At 39.9% G+C, this 18,952-nt stretch overlaps 2 protein-coding genes across 7 annotated transcripts in view; both read right to left on the bottom strand.

Annotated features, from left to right (window-relative positions):
* PSIP1 (PC4 and SFRS1 interacting protein 1) overlaps window positions 1–5,549 on the bottom strand; it is a 42,774-nt gene extending 37,225 nt beyond the window's left edge. For 4 of the 6 annotated variants that reach the window (XR_014812340.1, XM_005660092.4, XM_021102208.2 and 1 more), the window contains exons 1-3: window positions 5,369–5,524; window positions 4,629–4,843; window positions 1,163–1,239 (exon numbers count right to left, since the gene is read on the bottom strand). Coding sequence is in view for 5 of the 6 variants with exons in the window: in XM_005660092.4 (XP_005660149.1) it covers window positions 1,163–1,239; window positions 4,629–4,700 (149 nt within the window). In the remaining variant the exon portion in view is untranslated. Of the gene's footprint in view, window positions 1–1,162; window positions 1,240–4,628; window positions 4,844–5,330 lie in introns of all 6 variants that reach the window. The other 2 variants (NM_001243670.1, XM_084971904.1) reach the window with 2 other exon arrangements.
* The window catches only part of TTC39B (tetratricopeptide repeat domain 39B), a 562,176-nt gene that overhangs the window by 311,943 nt on the left and 231,281 nt on the right, over window positions 1–18,952 (bottom strand). The gene's annotated exons all lie outside the window — the stretch shown is intronic.

The raw sequence follows: 18,952 nt of genomic DNA, 5'->3' as shown, positions 1-18,952 counted from the left end.
TAATTACGTGTCATTGTATGTTACATTAACACATCCAGAACTGGCAAATCTAGACAGACAGTAACTATTGGGTATCTAGTTTACTGGGGAGAAAAGAATAAAGAATGACTGCTGATGGGTACAGAAGTAAATAACACTAAAATCCACTGAATTATATAAAAAAAAAAAAAAGAAAAAAGAAAATCCACTGAATTATACACTCTAAAGAGATGAACTTTAAGATGTAAATTACCTACCAATAAAGCCATTTTTAAAAATTACCTTAAGTTCATACAGTAGCTAAGCAACATTAAACCAACTGTTGCTATTACAGTCACTCTAAGGAATACATACTTCTAATTAGAATATCACCAGCTCAATGTTTCACCTGATCCCAGGTAAACAAGTCCACTTTACCAAAATTATCACACATTCTATACTTCTCAAAATCGGCAAAATTACATACTACTTCTAAGGCTACTGAAATATAGGCAAAAAGCGTATTATTTTTTAAAAATAATAAGATAGCCTTTGGAGTAATCCTCTGCACCTAGAGCAGCAGTTCAATACTCAACTCCAATTTTTGAAAAATTTGTTTCACCAAATCAGTTCTCTGCCCACAAATCTTCCAGGAGCAGCAGAGCAGTACTAGTAGCTCTCAGCACCATGCACATACATACATACATATACACACACATATACACAGACATACATACATACACACACGCACAGAGGGCACTATCTAGATTTCTTCTCATCTTTTCTCTAATATACCATTTGTGTGGTTAAAATCATAAAGCCGAAAATAGGGTGCCAGGTTGTCATTATGAAAAGCACTAATTATCCTAAATATGAATACTGAATGCCTTGTTAAAACTTTTCTCACATACTTTCATCCGTCAGTTATTCTTCTCTTTGCTGAGAGGATCCATATATATTTATCTTCCTCTTATGATTAAGGAATCATCCATTCCATTAAAAGTTAGGCCTACAGTGTCCAATTTTTCTACCAGAAAAAATAAATTTAAAAGAGAAACTTGAAAACTTTTTTCTAAAGTTCAAAGACGGTTTTAACATTTCCTCTTTATTATTTTCTCCCTGAATTAATCTCTAGTTTTTCATTTTATGCCCAATGAACCTGCTAAATTAACTATGATTTGCCTTTTCAGCCAAAAGGACTTACGTCTCATGAGTTCCAAAAAAGAAAATGGGTAGTTTGTTTGTGGGTGGTTTTACAGCTCCATCAGGAACTTCATCTACCTAAAAGAAAGATCAGAAAAATTAAAATTGTTTACATCAACCCAAACACACCAGGATAAACTGAAAACAAGACACCCAAGAGGGATCTGCTCTAAAGTAGAGCAGTTCTACAGGTTCACAAGCCCTCATCTCCAGTTCTAACACCCAAGCAGGTCTGAAAACCAATGTATTTCTCAAAATTCATTTGGTGGCAAAACTTGGATTGAGGTAAGCTATCCCATCATTTCTTACCTACCTATTGTTTCTACTGATGCTTCTTTGCAGAAATATTGTGCTAGATTACCATGGGCCATCCCAGACCCTACCAGGAGCAACACGTTTGGCGTGTGTTCCATCGCTACCTTTCTAAAATCCCCAAATTCTGGATTTTTAAACAAATCTGACTGTAAGCATTTCAGATAAGGGAGTTTTAACCTGTTTAAATGTTATTTCTGCAAGAAATCTATACAAACATCAGCATAATGTATAAGTACACATTAAACTTAAAGCAGTACTTCTCAAAGTCTGAGACACATTCTGAAAAGATCTTATACCTACAAGGTTGAAGCAAATGAGGTTATCTTTTTCATTTCTTTCTTTCTTTTTTTTTTTGTCTTTTTGCCTTTTCCAGGGCCACTCCTGCAGCATATGGAGGTTCCCAGGCTAGGGGTCCAACCGGAGAGCTGTAGCCACCAACCTACGCCACAGCCACAGCAACTCGGGATCTAAGCCATGTCTGCGACCTACATCACAGCTCACAGCAACGCTGGATCCCTAACCCACTGAGCAAGGCCAGGGATGGAACCCACAACCTCATGGTTCCTAGTCAGATTCATTTCTGCTGCACCACCACGAGAACTCCTCTTTTTCATTTCTCTTTAATACTTCTAATTAAGTAAGGAAGAAACTACCAGGTTATGTCTAAAACATCCATAATACTTGTCACTTTCTCTTATCAAAGTTAACACCATGAAGTAGTGGTATTTAGCCAGAATTTAACATATTTATTTATTTAAACTTCATAATAAATTTCCATTTCATAACTATCATAATTTCGAAGAAACTAATTTTTAAAAATCAGCTGACTTTGTTAAGAAGGGAACAGCCCATTAAAGGACCTACTGTGCTCTCTATGTGTTATTGAGGGTGACCTGACTGGTTACCAATCCGAAGACTTCAGATATCAGTAAGAATCATTAGCATCCAACACTCTACAGAACTTAATTTCCTCACCTACAGGGTGTTTTCAACTTTATGACAAGTTGTAAATTGTGACAATCCTTAGAGGCCTTAAGATGAGGGATATTTTCTGTCAACTCAGCTCATATGCTTCTTTTTGCCAGCAAACAGCTTTAAAAGTTTGTGCAAATGTCTAGCACCTGAGTTTAATAAATACTAGGCAAATTTTTTTAAGTCAACTCTAAAAATGATTATTACTGGCACAGGATTACACAAATGTGCAAGACTTAAAAAATAATGAACTTTGTGATGCAGACAGAAAATGTTAATATCAAAATTGGAACGATGGGTGTCACCTTCAGAGCTGAGATCTTAAAAACGTACTCTAAACTCTATAAAGCAAAGACTTGGAATCTATAAGACTAAAAAGAAAATACAAACGGACTGTAATTCTTAGACATAGACAATATCAAAAACAAATTCAACAGCGTCTCAAGAGAAAAAGGGGAAAAGGAAAGAGACTAAAATTTTCCATTTCAATTCAAATTAAGCTGTTAACTATAGAACTTATTCAATAAAGAAAGTACGCTGGCCTTCCTAAGGCTACTTTATTTTGCTTTTTTTTAGCACTAATCCTTGGTCACCTAACAGACTGAAGCATATGGGGAAGATGATTTAGAAGAGTAGGTAATTTTTTGAAAATTTTCATTTGGCTTTTAAGTGCAGTTGTATAAAAATTGAATACAGATGTATCTTATAACCTCAGATTTTATAACACCTCAAAATAAATGATGCTAAAATCACAAAAAAAAAAAAAAACAACGCTTGGAGGGACCTTAAACCTGCTCAGTTTCCCTATACTCTATTTAAACCTAAAATGGTGTTTTTAAGTGCATCATTTATGTACTAAGGATGAGGGGGTAATAAAGAAATTCCGTTTATAGCTATTGCCCTCGAGAGCCTTACAATCTATTTGGAAGCCAAAGAATGTAAGGGAGAGTTAAAATAAAGGGTTACTGCAATGAAATAAAGCGTCAAATACACAGGCAAGAATTATGATTAAGGCTTTTTCCAGTAAGACTCCAATGAAAAGGTAGACTTAATAAATTAGGGGAAAAAGAAATCTTTCCAGGTTGAGGAAGGAAACCTGTTAACCTGAGTCTATACAGAGTTGGATGGGAAAAACTAAGGAACAAAAAATATTTTATACCTGGATAACACTCAGCAACTCATTCCATGATTCTGTGTAACCACTGGCTATTCTTCCTCCCAGCTGACATAATTAAAACTATAGAATTGAATTATCCTCAAGAAATACACTCCTTGAAGAGCAAATTAATGGAAATTACCAACTTTAGACACATGTTTATATTTAAGGAGGATCTTGGGGTTACTAATCTAATTGAACTCAACATTTTTTAGGTTCTATCACTATCTTAGAACCTGAGTTCTACCATAAACTAAAAGATCTTTTTCTGAAAATGGTGCTTAGATATTTTAGTCTTAAATTTCTGAACAAAAAATCCTGGCTCCTTAATCACCTCTCCGTACTGCATGTACTACAGGAATCTGGGTTTACTTCTCCTTTTGCCTATGGGAAACAATCAAAGTAATCAAACAACTTCTTCAAGGTCATAAGGCAAACTTTTCCAGTAAAAACACAAAAATAAGTTTTATAAACCATCCTTGATGCTATCTTACCATAAAACTTTCAAGAACATCCAATCCTCTATCATATTAAACAAGTCAATCCAAAAGGCCTGATCTACTATAGAACAGGAAAAAAGTACCTATGAATTCAATTTAATCACATACAACTCTTTGACACCTAAATAGTTTGCATAGATCCCACTGGTATTTTGCATTTTACTCAAAATTAGGAAAAGGTCAATGTTTCATTAATTTTTAAACGTCAAATCTATACTTGATTATTTTCACCTACAGTGGAACATTAATTGCATCACCTTTAAATATCTCTATTAAAGAAACCTGCCAAAGTCTGTCAAAAACAAACCACAGAAAAATACCTAGTTATGTAAAAACATCAGGATTTTTAAATTACATGGGAGATTAGTGGGCCAAAAAAACCCTAAAAAGGTGAGCTTATAAATGAGACTAAAGAACTCGAGGGAGAGAAAAAGAAACGAGAAAAAAAAATTCAGAGAAAAGGATAGGAAGTAGGCCTCTGAAAAAGGTAGCATCGCTAAATGAGAAAGCTAAAAATCACTTACTCGAGCTGGCCAATGAGGATAACCTTTCATCTTGGCGAAGATGAGATCCCCAGGTTTGAAATCACGAGTCATGTTTCGGGGGCGAGGCCGGGGGTCCGAAGCCCAGGGAGGAGGAGCGGTGGTGCGGACGCCGAGGGGATGCGGGAGGGCGGAGGGGAGCCGAGGCTCCCCTGGGCGGCGGGAGGGAGAGGATGCCTCGGGGTGTCCCGACGCTCCTGCGAGGGAGAGCACCGAGGGCGGTTAAAGCTCAGAAACCCGAAGGGAGGGGCTGTACGGGGAGGAACGGGGGAGGGGAGGACCGTGGAGGGGCAGGGGTGGGGGTGGGAGAGTGAGGGGAGAGCCGCCTCCTGCTCCTCCCCCGCGAGTACTCGGCCTCCGCAGCCCGAGAGCTTCCCCTCCAGGCTCCGCCAGGTCCACCGCTCGACGACCGAAAAGACGCCACCACCTGAGGCAGAGATGCTTCTCAGCCCAATTCTTCTCTCTCCAGCCCCATCTTTCCTCTGGCTTTTTTCCCCCAAGCTTAAGCCCCAAGAGGGAGGGGGAGGAGGAGAAAAAGATGGCAAAAGCAAGGCGAACGTTCTCTTCCTATCCACACACGACCTCTCCCCTAGCCTGTTTCCCCGATAGTAGCAGCCCCGGGCCGAACCTCGGCTCACGGGCGGGCCGCGGCCACTTCCCCGCTACAGCCAGGAGTGAGGCCACCGAGGGGGGGGCGGGGCGAGTCCCCGCCGCCCGCTCACCTGCCGGGGCCGCGGGCGCTGGGGCTGCGGTGGCGGACCGGCCGCCTCTGCCCGCGTCCACGCAAGCCACCTGCGCCACCAGCTGCCGCAGAGGCGTCTCAACGGCTCCGAATCGCAACCGCCGCCGCCGCTGCCGCCGCCGTCGCTGCGCTGCTCCCGCGCGGCTCCCGCTCGGCGCCCGCTAGCACTGGGGCGGGACCAACTGCTCGCCGACGAGGGGGAGTAACGCAGCACCCGCCAAAGGTCTGTGGCTCCGGAGAGGAACTTCAGGAGGCCATAGATCCCCAAGTTCGCTTTGGCCTAATAGTTGCAGTCAGACAGAGAGAGATACGGGTCCAAAGAAGAAAAGGAGTGGACACTAACAGGTCGGCCCGCTGTGGTTCCCCCCTGCGGTTTGTGGAATGGTCGGGCCCGGCCCGCCCCTGCTGGCTGCTCTGCGTGTGTGTATTTGTATGTGTACTGTATGTAAAAGGCGGGGAGGGAGGAAACGATTGTTGTGGACAGGGTTTGGGGGCGGGTATCTGGGCCTCCAGCCCTTGGCTGTGTGTTAGGGAGAACCTGGCAGCCTAAGCTAACATGTTCTTCCATCGTTTCCCAGGGTGGGGAGGTTTTCATTGCTGCAGTTGCGCGGTTTGCACCATCCAAAAAAGAACTGTACAAAAACCCATAGATGAAATCAGAGCATAAGGCGATTGCACTGTGCAGCTTGTAGGCCTCTTAAGCCTCGCTGAAGGGGGCTTGCAGGCTCCTTTTCTTGAAATTGTAATTTGAGAAAGCCCCATTTCTTTGCTTTTAAATTTAAAGCACCAAGAACTATTAAGAAAAATGCAATCTTAACGAATGCAAACCGTGCAGGATAGAAAACAATGACAGGAAAGCATAAGCCTTTCAGATAGGATGTGGGTTTGGGCCCTGACTTAATTTTAGCGGCATCTAAATTTTATTTCCCTAGTAGAATAGTAGCTGGTAGGTGGTACAGTGTAAAAGTACTACTGAACCTCAGATGTTTTATCTTTTAAAATACTCTTAAAGGATTTTCTAATTTCTTAATCCTTTAGCCAATATAATTTTAGTATGTTTTTTTTAAAGTACCTACTGTGTGTCAAGCATTCTTAAGTGCTGGGGGTACAACCATGAACAACAAGCACAGATAATTCCAATTTAAAACAATGAAAATATGAAAAAAGAATAAGAATATTAAAATATATAAAAAGTACATAGTTCATACTCCTTTAAATGAAGGACTCAACTGGGATGAAATCAAAAAAAGCTTAATATTAAATAAGCAAAAAATTGAGAATTTTTTGAAAGAGATATACATAGGCCTTTAAAAAGAATGAAAGAAGATGTTCCCAATACAAAATGTCTTTCAAGAAGACTAAAGCATACTTTGCAACATGCAGAGGGTTCCAAGTGATGCCAAAACAGAAACTGACTGGCAAGAGAGAGGGGGGCTGGAGAAAAGTGTTGAAGCCTCCCATCCTGAATTTGCGTTTGATATGTATACTAGGGAGCTACTAATTACTGCTGAACAAGAAAGTTAAAGATAATTCTTTAAAAAGTTATTCTTGCTTGCTACAAAATAGATGTCAGTAGAAGGAAGCTGGATGTTAGTACTGTACTCCCTAAGTGACTGGTTTCTGGATAACACTGTTGACTATGAAAAAGGGAAGGAAGGGCACAGCTAAGTTAACACAAAGGAATAATTGTCAGTTAGTCATAAATCGTGCGCAGGAAAAAGCAGAGAAAGACGTATTAAAGAAAATTCAAGACACTGAGTAGATAAGACTAAGGCATCATCATTCAGCAATCATTTTTTGTGCACCTCCTTTGTTTTAAGCCCAGTAAGCCTTTGCGACTCCAAGTGCGGTCCAGGGCCCTGAGGTTGGGCTTCACCTGGGAGCTTATTAGAAGAAACTTAGCCTTTTCCCAGACCAGCTAACTCAGAATCTGCATTTTAACAAGACCCCCAGATGATTCTTACTCATATTCCGGTTTGAGAAACTGCTTCTATGCAGGATACTACAGATCATAGGAACTTAAAATCAAATCGGGAAGACAGATATATATTAATAGATAAATTATAATTAGTATTAAAAGATAACTTTTTATTAGTGGTAAATGATAGCACCAATAATAGGGAGTGGTTATTGTGAGTGAGGAGGTCCTCAGAAAAGAAATGGAAAACAGAGGGAAAATGGCTTCAGTGTTACTTTTCTTTTTTAAATTAAAAACTTAGCTCTCGCTATTTTTAAGTTTTGGCAATTTCGATTTTTGATAGTCTGTAGACAACAGGCAGTACCCTTTAAACAATAAGTCAGGGCAAAACAGGTGGTAGTTTAAGCCTCTAGAGAACAAAAGCCCAGGATCCCTGGGAGCAGCAATTCCAAAGCAGAGGGGGAGGGGAGGGGAGAAGGAGGTGGGAGTGTTGGGCTCTTCAGAGCCACTTGGAGAGCTTTTCTGAGCTTCTGTGAGCTCGTCCTCTTCTCCAGCCAGGCTCAGTGCACCCCTCCCCCATAGATAGCCTTCTTAGTGGGGAGGCCGGGAAAAGTATAGTAAGACAGATTAAAGGAGCAAATAGAGCGTTTTAAGGAGAAAATACAAAACAGCTGAAGCAAGGGGGTGGCGGGACGATCTAAATGAATTGAGGCAGGAGCTTGACTTACATTCTCTCATTTAATCCAGGTACTGTCCCCATTTTACAGATGAGAAAAGAGGCGCACCGAAGTTCAGCAATTTGCCCAAAAATCACACATCAACTCAAGTGGCCAAGGCAGTGGTCCAGCCAATCTCTTCTCAAGTCCATGCTTTTGTGTGATCCCACACCACCTCTAGGTGGAGCAGGGGCCCAGCAGCACTGCATAATTAGAAAAAGATGCTGAAAGTAAAAGCAGCCCGGGACTCCCTTACCTTATGTCTTTGGACTTGAAAGTACTCCCAGCTTCAAATTTCCCAACCACCACCCCCTACCCCACCCCATTCACAGCTTGTCCCTACCACCAACCCATTCTGTTTAACTCCTTCTAGTCCTAGAGGATTCAACCCCAAAAAAATCTCCTCTCAAAAGACTTCTGACCTCATCTCACTGTGACATAATTTCTTATTTACAATCTTACCAACTAGTATTTAAACTAGTTAGAAGGGGTTTCCGTTGTGGCGCAGCAGAAACAAATCTGACTAGGATCCATGAGGACGTAGGTTCAATCCCTGGCCTCACTCACTGGGTTAAGGATCCAGTGTTGCTGTGGCTGTGGTGTAGGCCAGCAGCTACAGCTCCAATTCGACCCCTAGCCTGGGAACCTCCATAAGCTGCAGATGCCACCCTAATAAAGCAAATAATAATAATAAATTTTAAAAATAAACTACTTAGAAAAAAACACTATCTTAGTGATCAGTGCCTAGACTTCAGCAGGCACGCGATACAATTTTTCTCAATAAATATTTGTTGAATCAGTGAGAGGAAAGGGCAGATAAAAAGCTCTGACAGGATCTTCCTTATTCTTTAGACTGGAAAGCAGATAAGAAGACACTTGAGGGTATCTATATTTGTTTTGACTTTGTGCATTTTTCATGTGCTTAAAGGTTAACCATTTATTTTTTATTTTTATTTCTTTTGGCTGCATTCATGGCATATGGATATTCCCTGGCCAAGAATGGAATGAGAGCTGCAGCTGTAACCTATAATACAGCTATGGCAACACCTTAACCCATTGTGCCACAGCAGGCACTCTAGAAGGTTAACCCTTTAAAAGCAATGACATTTTTCACTGACTACAAATATATTCGTTGTAACCATTTAAATGGATATTATCCTAAGAGTTGATACTTTCCCCCAAAACTTAGCAGTGATAATCCCCTTCACAGCTTTTACCTATAATGTACATAATTTCCCACACTAATACACAGTATTAGTAACACAACTTTAACTTATTGGTATGAACAACAATTACTGGACTGTTTTCTTATGTGTGATATTTTAACCCTCAAAGCCTTGTGATGGGGAAGTTAGCAAGAATATGGGGAAGATAAAGAACATTAATCAAAAGGCTAGTTCAGTTAGAGCTGTCATAAATCTAGTCTAGACCTAGCTTTCTCTGGAAATCAATAAGGATTTGGAACTTTGGCCAATAAGAAGGGAAAAACCAACATGTACTAGTTTGTGAGGAGTGACCAGATTTATCAGTGAGAAGAGTCATTCTCAGATACAAGGGATAAGAGAAGCATTAATGAGTCTGGGTGGTCATTAGACCAGCTGGAAAGGAGCTAAGCCAAGACAGAGATTGACTTGCAGTGTTGTTGGTGTCTTAGTTTCTCTTCTTTTTGTTGTTGTTGTTGTTGTTGTTTTTCTTTGTTTGTTTTTTTAGGGCTGCACTGGAGGCATATGGAAGTTTCCAGGCTAGGGGTCGAATATGAGCTACAGCTGGCGGACTACACCACAGACACAGCAATGCGGTATCCAAGCCATGTCTGTGACTTACACCACAGCTCACACGGCAACACCAGATCCTAAACCCACTGAGCAAGGCCAGGGATTGAACCTGAGTCCTCATGGATATTAGTCAGGTTCACTTCCACTGAGCCACAACGGTAACTCCTGTTGGTGCCTCTTCTGAAGATTTCCTACACTGTATGCCATTCCAGTAGAATTTTTTAAATCACTGAATAACCTCTTCCATAATTACTTCTCATCTCAGACATCTGATTTGCTTTTTACTTACATCTGAACATCCAGTCTCAGTTACAAGCTTCTCTTAACCTACATGTCAGTGAACTACACTCTTTTTTAATTCTTCTGCCTGTTTTCTGTTTGGTGTAGTTTGGTTTGATTTGGATGCACCTGTAGCATATGGAAGTTCCTGGGCCAGGGACTGAACCCATGCCACAGCAATGACAATGCCAAGTTCTTAACTCCTAGGTTATCAGGGAACTCTTCTGCCTAGTTTTTTTGTGACTTTTCTTCTTTTTTCTCCTTCTCCTTCTTCTTTTTGATGTATTTTTCCTCATTTCCTGCATGTTCTCAGTTCCTGATTTGGGTACCTAAGAGGTATAGCTTTGAAAATGAACTGACCCCTTGTTCTGATGAATAGACCTATTAATGTAATTAACTCTTTTATTATCTGTGTGCCTTTGGTTCTTCTAGAGGTGGAAAATGATTAATGGTTGCCAAGGGTTAGGAATTATAAAGGGGAGGGGAATGAGATGACTATAAATTGGAACACTAGGGAAATATTCATGGTGGTAGAGTAGTTCTGTATCTCGATTGTAGTAGTGGTTGTATGCACATGTGATAAAAACAACATAGAGGTATACATACACATTGCACCCAGGTCAATCTCCTGGTTTTGTCACTGTTTTATAGTTAAGATATAACCATGGAGGGAAGTGGGTAAAGGGTACAGAGGACCTTTCTGTATTATATTTTCAACTCCCTGTGGATCTATAAGTAATCCAAAATAAAAAGTAGGAGTTCCTGCTGTGGCTCAGCGGTAACGAACCTGACTAGTATCCCTGAGGATGTGGGTTTAATCCCTGGCCTTGCTCAATGGGTTAAGTATCCATATTTGCCTTGAGCTGTGGTGTAGTTTAGACCAACAGCTGCAGCTCTGATTCACCCCCTAGCCAGGAAATTTCTGTTAAACGCTGTGGGTGCAGCCCTAAAAAGGAAAACAAACAAATAAACAAAATAAAAAGTAAAAGTGTTCTCTTATGGCACAGTGGGTTAATGATCCAGCATTGTCACTGCAGAGGCTTGGGTCACTTCTGTGGCACAGGTTCGATCCCTGGCCCAGGAACTTCCACATGCCGTGGGCATGGCCAGAAAGAAAAAAAAAAAAAAGGTCTATATATTGAAGGATCAAGAGAAGGTTTTGTTTAGGAAAAGGAAAATCTGCTTGTGCTTATAGATATTAAGGAGTTATTGGAAACTGGACTAGCAGAAAGAGATAAAATATTCATTATGGAGTTCCCGTCGTGGCGCAGTGGTTAACGAATCCAACTAGGAACCATGAGGTTGCGGGTTCGGTCCCTGCCCTTGCTCAGTGGGTTAACGATCCGGCGTTGCCGTGAGCTGTGGTGTAGGTTGCAGACGCGGCTCGGATTCCGCGTTGCTGTGGCTCTGGCGTAGGCCAGTGGCTACAGCTCCGATTCGACCCCTAGCCTGGGAACCTCCATAGGCCGCGGGAGCGGCCCAAGAAATAGCAACAACAACAACAACAACAACAACAACAAAAGACAAAAAAAAAGACAAAAAAAAATTCATTATATTTTCTCAATTCTGTGTGTGCGTGTGTGTGTGTAAAACACATGGCTCTTACATTGCTTTCTTTTCTTCATCTGCATCACCGTGAATATCTCCCTATTGCTTCCACTGTAAAGTCATCCCATCATTCTCCCTCTTACGATATCTAACCATTGGTAATCATTAATCATGCCTTGATCCCTATAATTTTACCGTTTAGAATGTTATCATTTCATTCCATTATATTCATGGAATCATACATTACACAACCTTTTCAGCTGGGCTTTTCCATTCATCTTAATGCTTTTGAAATCTATCCAAGTTATTCTGTGTATCAATAGTGCATTGCCTGTAACGTCTGAGTAGTTTCAATGCTATAGATGTATACGGGTTTTTTTTGTTTTTTTTTTTTTTTTAAACCAGGCACCTACTGAAAGACGTTTGGTTGTTTCCAGATATTTGCCATTACAAATAAAAGTGCTATGATCATCGGTGTATAGTTTTTGTATAGGCATAAGTTTTTATTCCTCTGGGATACATTCCCAGATGTGCAATTACTAGGTTGTAAGTAGTTGCATACTTAGTTTTTTAAGAAACTGTTCTCCAGAGTGGCTGTATCATTTTATATGCCCACCAACATAAACATATGAGAGAGCTATTTTTTTTCACACCTTAACCATCATTTGAAATTGTCACTTTTTTCTTTTCATTGTTTTAGTACATGTAGTTTGTTTTGTTTTTTTTTAAATGGATGTAACCACAGCATATGGAAATTTCCAGGCCAAGTATTGAATCCGAGCCTCATCTGTGACCTATACCAAAGCTGCAGCAATGCTGAATCCTTTAATCCACTGCACCAGGACAGGGATCAAACCCGTGCTTCCATAGCAACCCAAGCTGCTGAAGTTGGATTCTTAATCCACTGTGCCACAGCAGGAACTCCTAAATTAACATATTAACATAATTAAAAATGCTTCCATGGGAGTTCCCTTTGTGGCTCAGCAGTTAATGAACCTGGCTAGGATCCATGAGGATGCAAGTTTGATCCCTGACTTCGCTCAGTGGGTTAAGGATCCGGCATTGCTGTCAGCTGTGGGGTAGGTCGTAGGCACGGCTCAGTTTCCACATTGCTGAAGCTGTGGCATAGGCTATAGGCTGGCAACTTTAGCTCTGATTCAACCCCTAGCCTGGGAACTTCCATATGCTGCAGGTCTGGTCCTAAAAAAAAAAAAAAAAAAAAAGTGCTTTCAGGAGTTCCCACTGTGGGACAGTGGGTTAAGTATCTGATGTTGCTGCAGCTGTGGCATAGGTCACAGCTGCAGCTAGGATTTGATCCAACTTCCATATGCTGCAAACGCAGCCAAAAAAAAAAAGCTATCAGATTTAGGTAACAGAAATTCTGTTATATTAGCTTATGTAAAAGAAGTTAAGAGATAGATGCTGGCATTGTAGCTGGATGAATTCAGGATAAGTGTTTCTACAATTCACTTGACCTTTTCCTGGTATTGGCTGGTCTACTTATGAGCAGACAATTGCTCTTCTGGGAATCACATCTGAGTTTTAGGTCGGAAGAAAGGGCATAGGATGAAGGGATAGGCTAAGCAGATCTGTCTGTTTTTGTTTTTTTTTAGAAAACAGAAGCTCTCTCAAAAGTTACACCCAGCCTACTTATTTTGTCTCATTGGACAGAATTCTATTACATATCTATACCTAGCTGGAAAGTACAAGTGAGAAAGTATTGTAAATAGGAATTCAATTAGAAAACAATGACATATGACACACATATACATAAATATCTATATAATCCATTTGGGTAAATCTTATGTCTACCTAACTAGTTTGTAAAATATTTGACATCAGAGATCTAATCAGAGTTAATCATTTCGTACTTCACACCAGATGATTATAAGGATCCTACTAATTTCATATATTTCTGCTTTAAACAACAAATAGAGTTATTCCTCTTCTTTTTTCTTTTTACAGCCACACCTGTGGCATATGGAAGTTCCCAGGCTGGGGGGGAATCAAACTACAGCAGCAAGGCCTACACCACAGCCACAGCAACACCGGATATCAGCTACATCTGCGACCAATGCCGGATACTTGATGCACTGAACAAGGCCAGGGATCGAATCCGCATCCTCATGGAGACTATGTCAGGTTCTTAACTCACTGAGCTACAATGGGAACTCCCACAAATAGAGTTCTTAAAGGTGGGATTTAAATCAAACATAATTATTTCAGAATTTCTCAGTGAGCTCAGATTCTTCTGAAAATAACAGCTTCTTCAGTCAGGGAAGTAGAACCACTATGAATTGTAAGAGAAGAGTTTCTTTTTTTGTTGTTGTTTCTTTTTTTTATAGCAAGTAGAAATTTTTTTTGGAAGAACTAGAGAAGTGAGGTCCAAGAGGTCTATCGGATGATTAGAAAGATAGTAACTAACAAGTCAATCTGAAAAACCAAGCTTGTCCAACTACCAAAATAGACTTGTAAAGGGAAGGCTTATCATCTATGGGAGATTTACCGAAGCTGTGCCTCCATTCAGCTACCACCTCTGGTATTGAGCCTGGGCCAGTGTTGTTGGCCCCCAGGGTCAGGATTTGGGAAGAAGAGCCAGATGTGGACTGAGGGAAAATGAGGACAAGCTGGACCCTTCTGGTCCTCTACATCTGTCTTTTCCTGCATCTAACAACAATGAACTTCAGAGAAATGCCTCCTGCTTTTCTTCCACCTTCCAAATCTGTCTCAAATTCTTCTTTTGGCCAACTCTAATTTGGAAACCTCCAGGGAAGGGGATTTGGGGAAATGTAATCCAGCTTAATTAAACCACTACCACTAGGTAAACTTTATAAATAGAAGTTGAAACTTTAATCTCTAGTGTATTAAAAATTATTGTATTGCCTGGAGGGCTGGGACTACATCTTAATTCATTTTTCTGTCCCTTTTTTCCTAGACAATAATTGGATTCTTAAATCACAAGTGGTCCTCATTGATCTTGCTGTGCAAGCTAGTTTTCTTCTGCCCTGGTACCTATCTCCATGAGGGGGAAAATGCTGCCCAGGCAATCTTGTCTTTTAACTTTTACTGGTCTTTTTTTCCCCTTTTTTCTTATGTTCCTATCGGCATTCCTCACCTATTTCTTTATTCTGGGTACTATTCTTGTTTTCTATTACATCCAACTCCTCTCCTGCCTTAGCATGTTTGTGAACATTACTTCTAGCAAGTACTTTATCTTTGAGAATGTAGTTCTCCCCTTTTAACTAATATGTTATTATATGTATATATAATGCATATATATAATGTATATTATATATTACATATATATACACTGCAAATACTTTAATATACGTACATGTATAATATGTATATGTGTATATATAACGTATGTGTGTAACATAATATATATGTTATGTATATTATATATGTATATAAATACATTCAACCACAGATATTTATTGAACATCTAAGATAGCATCCTAGCCTCCATAAGAACTCAGAGCACAAAAAAATCTATAAAACAAGAGAGACAGTAAAAAACACCAATATAGAGCAACAAATAAACAGCTCTTAGAGTTCAGAGAAGAGAATTGAGTTCTGCCTCCCCATGAGCCCTTTATTTACCTTTTCCAATTAAGAGACTTTGTATAGGATTTCCAAACCTTCATAATATGGCCCTAGTGTTTATTTATATTACAGATCTGTCTCAACTTACAATGGGGCAATGTCCCGATAAACCCACTGTAGGTTGAAAACATCATGTCAAAAAATGCATTTAGTACACATAACCTACCAAACATCATAGCCTAGCTTAGCCTACCTTAAGTATGCTCAGACTTTGCATGACTCAATCTGCAGTCATGCAAAGTCATCTAACATAAAGCCTATTTTATAATAAAGTGTTGAGTATCTCATGTACTCTATTGAATACGACAATGAAAGTGAAAAACAGAGTGTTTGTGAGGGTACAGAATGCTTGTAAGTCTAGTGGTTGTTTACCTTGATGATCAGAATGTAGCTACTGCTGTCCAGCATCACAAGAATATCCAAACCATATTATCACTAGCCCAGGAAAAAAATCAAAATTCAAAATTTGAAGTACTATTTCTATTAAATTTGGATCACTTCCGTGCCATCATAAAGTCAAAAATTGTAAATGGAACCATTGTAAGTCAGGGACATCTGTGTAAGTTAGCTAGGAACAATAAAATTTTTAAGTATATGGAATATAAACAACATTAAATAGACAGTGTTGGAGTTCCCATCATGGCACAGTAGAAACAAATCTGACTAGGAACCATGAGGTTGCTGATTAGATCCCTGGCCTCGCTCAGTGAGCTGTGGTGTAGGTCACAGATGCGACTCAGATCTGGCATTGCTGTGGCTCTGCTGTAGCCAGTAGCAACAGCTCCAATCAAACCCCTCGCCTGGGAACCTCCATATCCCGTGGGTGCAGCCCTAAAAGGACAAAAGACAAAAAAAAAATATAGACAGTGTTGGGAAAATCTATATAAACATATTCAAAAGGAAGATAAATTAATAATTTTTTAGCTGCAACTGTAGCACATGAGAGTTCCTGGGCCAGGGATCAAATCCCTGTTCCAACCCGCACCACAGCTGCAGTGACACAAGATCCTTAACCCACTGCACCACAAGGGAACTTGCAATAATTTTAAACTGCATAAAAATAAAAGAAACTGATTGTGAAAATATAATGCAGAATTGAGAACACTAGGCTATAATTTTATTTCTACTAACCCTAATTTTTTTTTTCCTTTTTGCAGTGTTTCAATGACATGGACTTGTGGGATTCAGAATTATTTAGTTTTGCATGCATTTATTCAAGCTTACTTTTCTCATTGTAAAATTTGTAATTTAAAGCATAACTAAGCAATACACTGATTTTAGAACATTTTTGTGCACATGCAAAACCACCACTGATGAATGCCAGAACAATTTTTTGAGGACTATACAGACGTACAAAATTTTAACTTTTTTTTTGCTTTTTAGGGCCACTCCTGAGACATATGGTAGTTTCCCGGAGCTACAGCTAACAGCCTCGGCCACAGCCACAGCTCAGGGCAACACTGGATCCTTATCTCCACTGAGTGAGGCCAGGGATCCAACCAGTGTCCTCATGAATACTGGTTAGTTTTGTTTCCGCTGAGCCACAATGGGAACTCCCCAAATTTTAACTTTTTAATATAATTATATATTTCCTCTTTCTATAAAAATTTAATGTCATAAACCTAGACTTAGTTATAATTTCACATTAATAAATATAAATTGATACTGCAACCAATAAATACACTTAAAAGAGAAAATAAATAAATAAATAAATATAAATTGAGGAAGGGTGTTTCCATCCAGGCGCAGCGGAAACGAATCCAACTAGGAACCATGAGGTTGTGGGTTTTATTCCTGGCCTTGCTCAGTGGGTTGGGCATCTGGCGTTGCCATGAGCTGTGGTATAGGTTGACAGACTTGGCCCAGATCTGGAGTTGCTGTGGCTGTTGCGTGGGCCAGCAGCTACAGCTCTGATTAGACCTAGACCTCTAGCTGGCAAGTTTCATACATCTCAGGTGCACCCTAAATAGACAAAAAAAAAAAATTGAGAAAGAAAGTATGACCATGTTCATTATCAAGTTTGTGTGGATTTACACATGCCTAAGGTACAGTTGTCCAAACAGCTGGAAACCTGAAGAAATGGTCAAAAATGTGTAGGGGTGATGCTGAGAAGCTGTCATACGTTTTCTTCGCTGACATTTCAGGTAAAGGAAAAATTAAGACATAGAATTAGTTCTGAAGGATGCAAAACTCAGCTTCTCATTCAGTCTAGTGTCTTTGCTCCATTTTTGATTGGTCAAACCTCTCAAGTTCAGTTCAGTATCTTTGTACCCACTCCTATTTCTTGCCTCATGGTTAGCGTAGAACAAAAAGAAGATGTACTGAATTTGTGTATTTATCTCCTGTTCTAATTTACCATAAACCTTTCAAGGGATTTTTTTTTTCCTGATTCAGATTACCTGACAAAAGCGAGGTTAGCTGCATTAAAAATAACACTTTTTTAAAAAACCATTTTAAAGTGTACAGTTCAGTGGCATTAATTTACATTGTTGTGCATCCCCAGAACTCTTTTTTCCTCCTAAAATGAACACTTCTTCTCCTAACTTAGTGGTAGAAGAGTGGGTTAATGAAATAGAGAGGAAATTAGAAAGAAAGAAAAAAAAAAAAAAACCCAGTATATTCTATGTATTAGTGTTGACCTTGATAGAAAGTGAGTGTGAGCAGGAGGATCTTGGCATGGTTGGCAGTCTACCACCAGATCTTGTGAAGAGGACAGCCCAGATAAAGCACACTGTTCCTGGAGATGGCATCATATCTTTGATCCCATAGATATAACCCTTGGATCTTTTGTGCTGGGCTGAATCTCAGGCGATCTTATATATATTTTTATTATCCTTATTGCCTCAACTCTCAAACATGGCTGCTCCTAGGGGCCATGAAAACTGTTCTCTAAGGTTAAGAAGCAGCTCAGGAAAATGAAGCCAAGAAAAACATGACAAGGAAAAGAAAGGATTTCTCTTAAAGGCACAGAGCAATTGGTCTCAGACCTCCAGCTACACACTCATTGTCTTGTTAATCTTGGGTCCCATTCTGAATTCTCCTCAGTCTTCTAGACAAAGTAAAGGGTGGGAGGATGAGACTCTAGATGTTTTTGCTACACCAGCAACATCGAAGGGAATAGGATCAAACAACCAAGAATAACAGGGCATTTTAAGAGAAGAAAATGGCAAAGCTGAAATAAAACTGAAAACTCCAAATGGAGTGAAGAAAAAAAAAATCCTCCCTGAAGATACTAAAATAATGATAATGGGAATTCCTGCTATGGTACAACAGGATCAGTGGCATCTCTGCAGCTCCAGGACATTGGTTTGATCTCAGGCACACTGGATTAAGGGAGCCAGTACTGCTGCAGCTGTGGCATAGGTTACAACTGTGACTTGAATCTGATCCCTGGCCCTCGAACTCCATATGCCATGGGGCGGCCAAAAAGTGTTAAAAAGTAATAATAATTTTTAAAAAATAAAATAATGATATACTACTACTACAACTACTACTACTATATGCTTATAAAAATCCTCTGAGGAAGGTGCAATTTTCCCCCCAATTTTTTTTAGCCACACCTACAGCATATGGAAATTCCCAAGCTAGGTATCGAATCCGAGCTACAGCTGCGATCTACACCACAGCTCTGGCAACACAGGATCCTTACCCACTGCCCCACAGTGGGAACTCCTCCCCCATTTTTTAATGAGGAAATTGAGGCACAGAGAAGATGAGTAACT

This window comes from Sus scrofa, chromosome 1 (assembly GCF_054392235.1).
Source record: "Sus scrofa isolate SSC_HxYL_T2T_F1_AM1 chromosome 1, Sscrofa_HxYL_maternal_Yorkshire_Landrace_v2.0, whole genome shotgun sequence".
Taxonomy (NCBI): Eukaryota; Metazoa; Chordata; class Mammalia; order Artiodactyla; family Suidae; genus Sus; species Sus scrofa.
The sequence above is the reverse complement of the archived record's forward strand: the minus strand, read 5'-3'. Positions and strand labels throughout refer to the sequence as shown.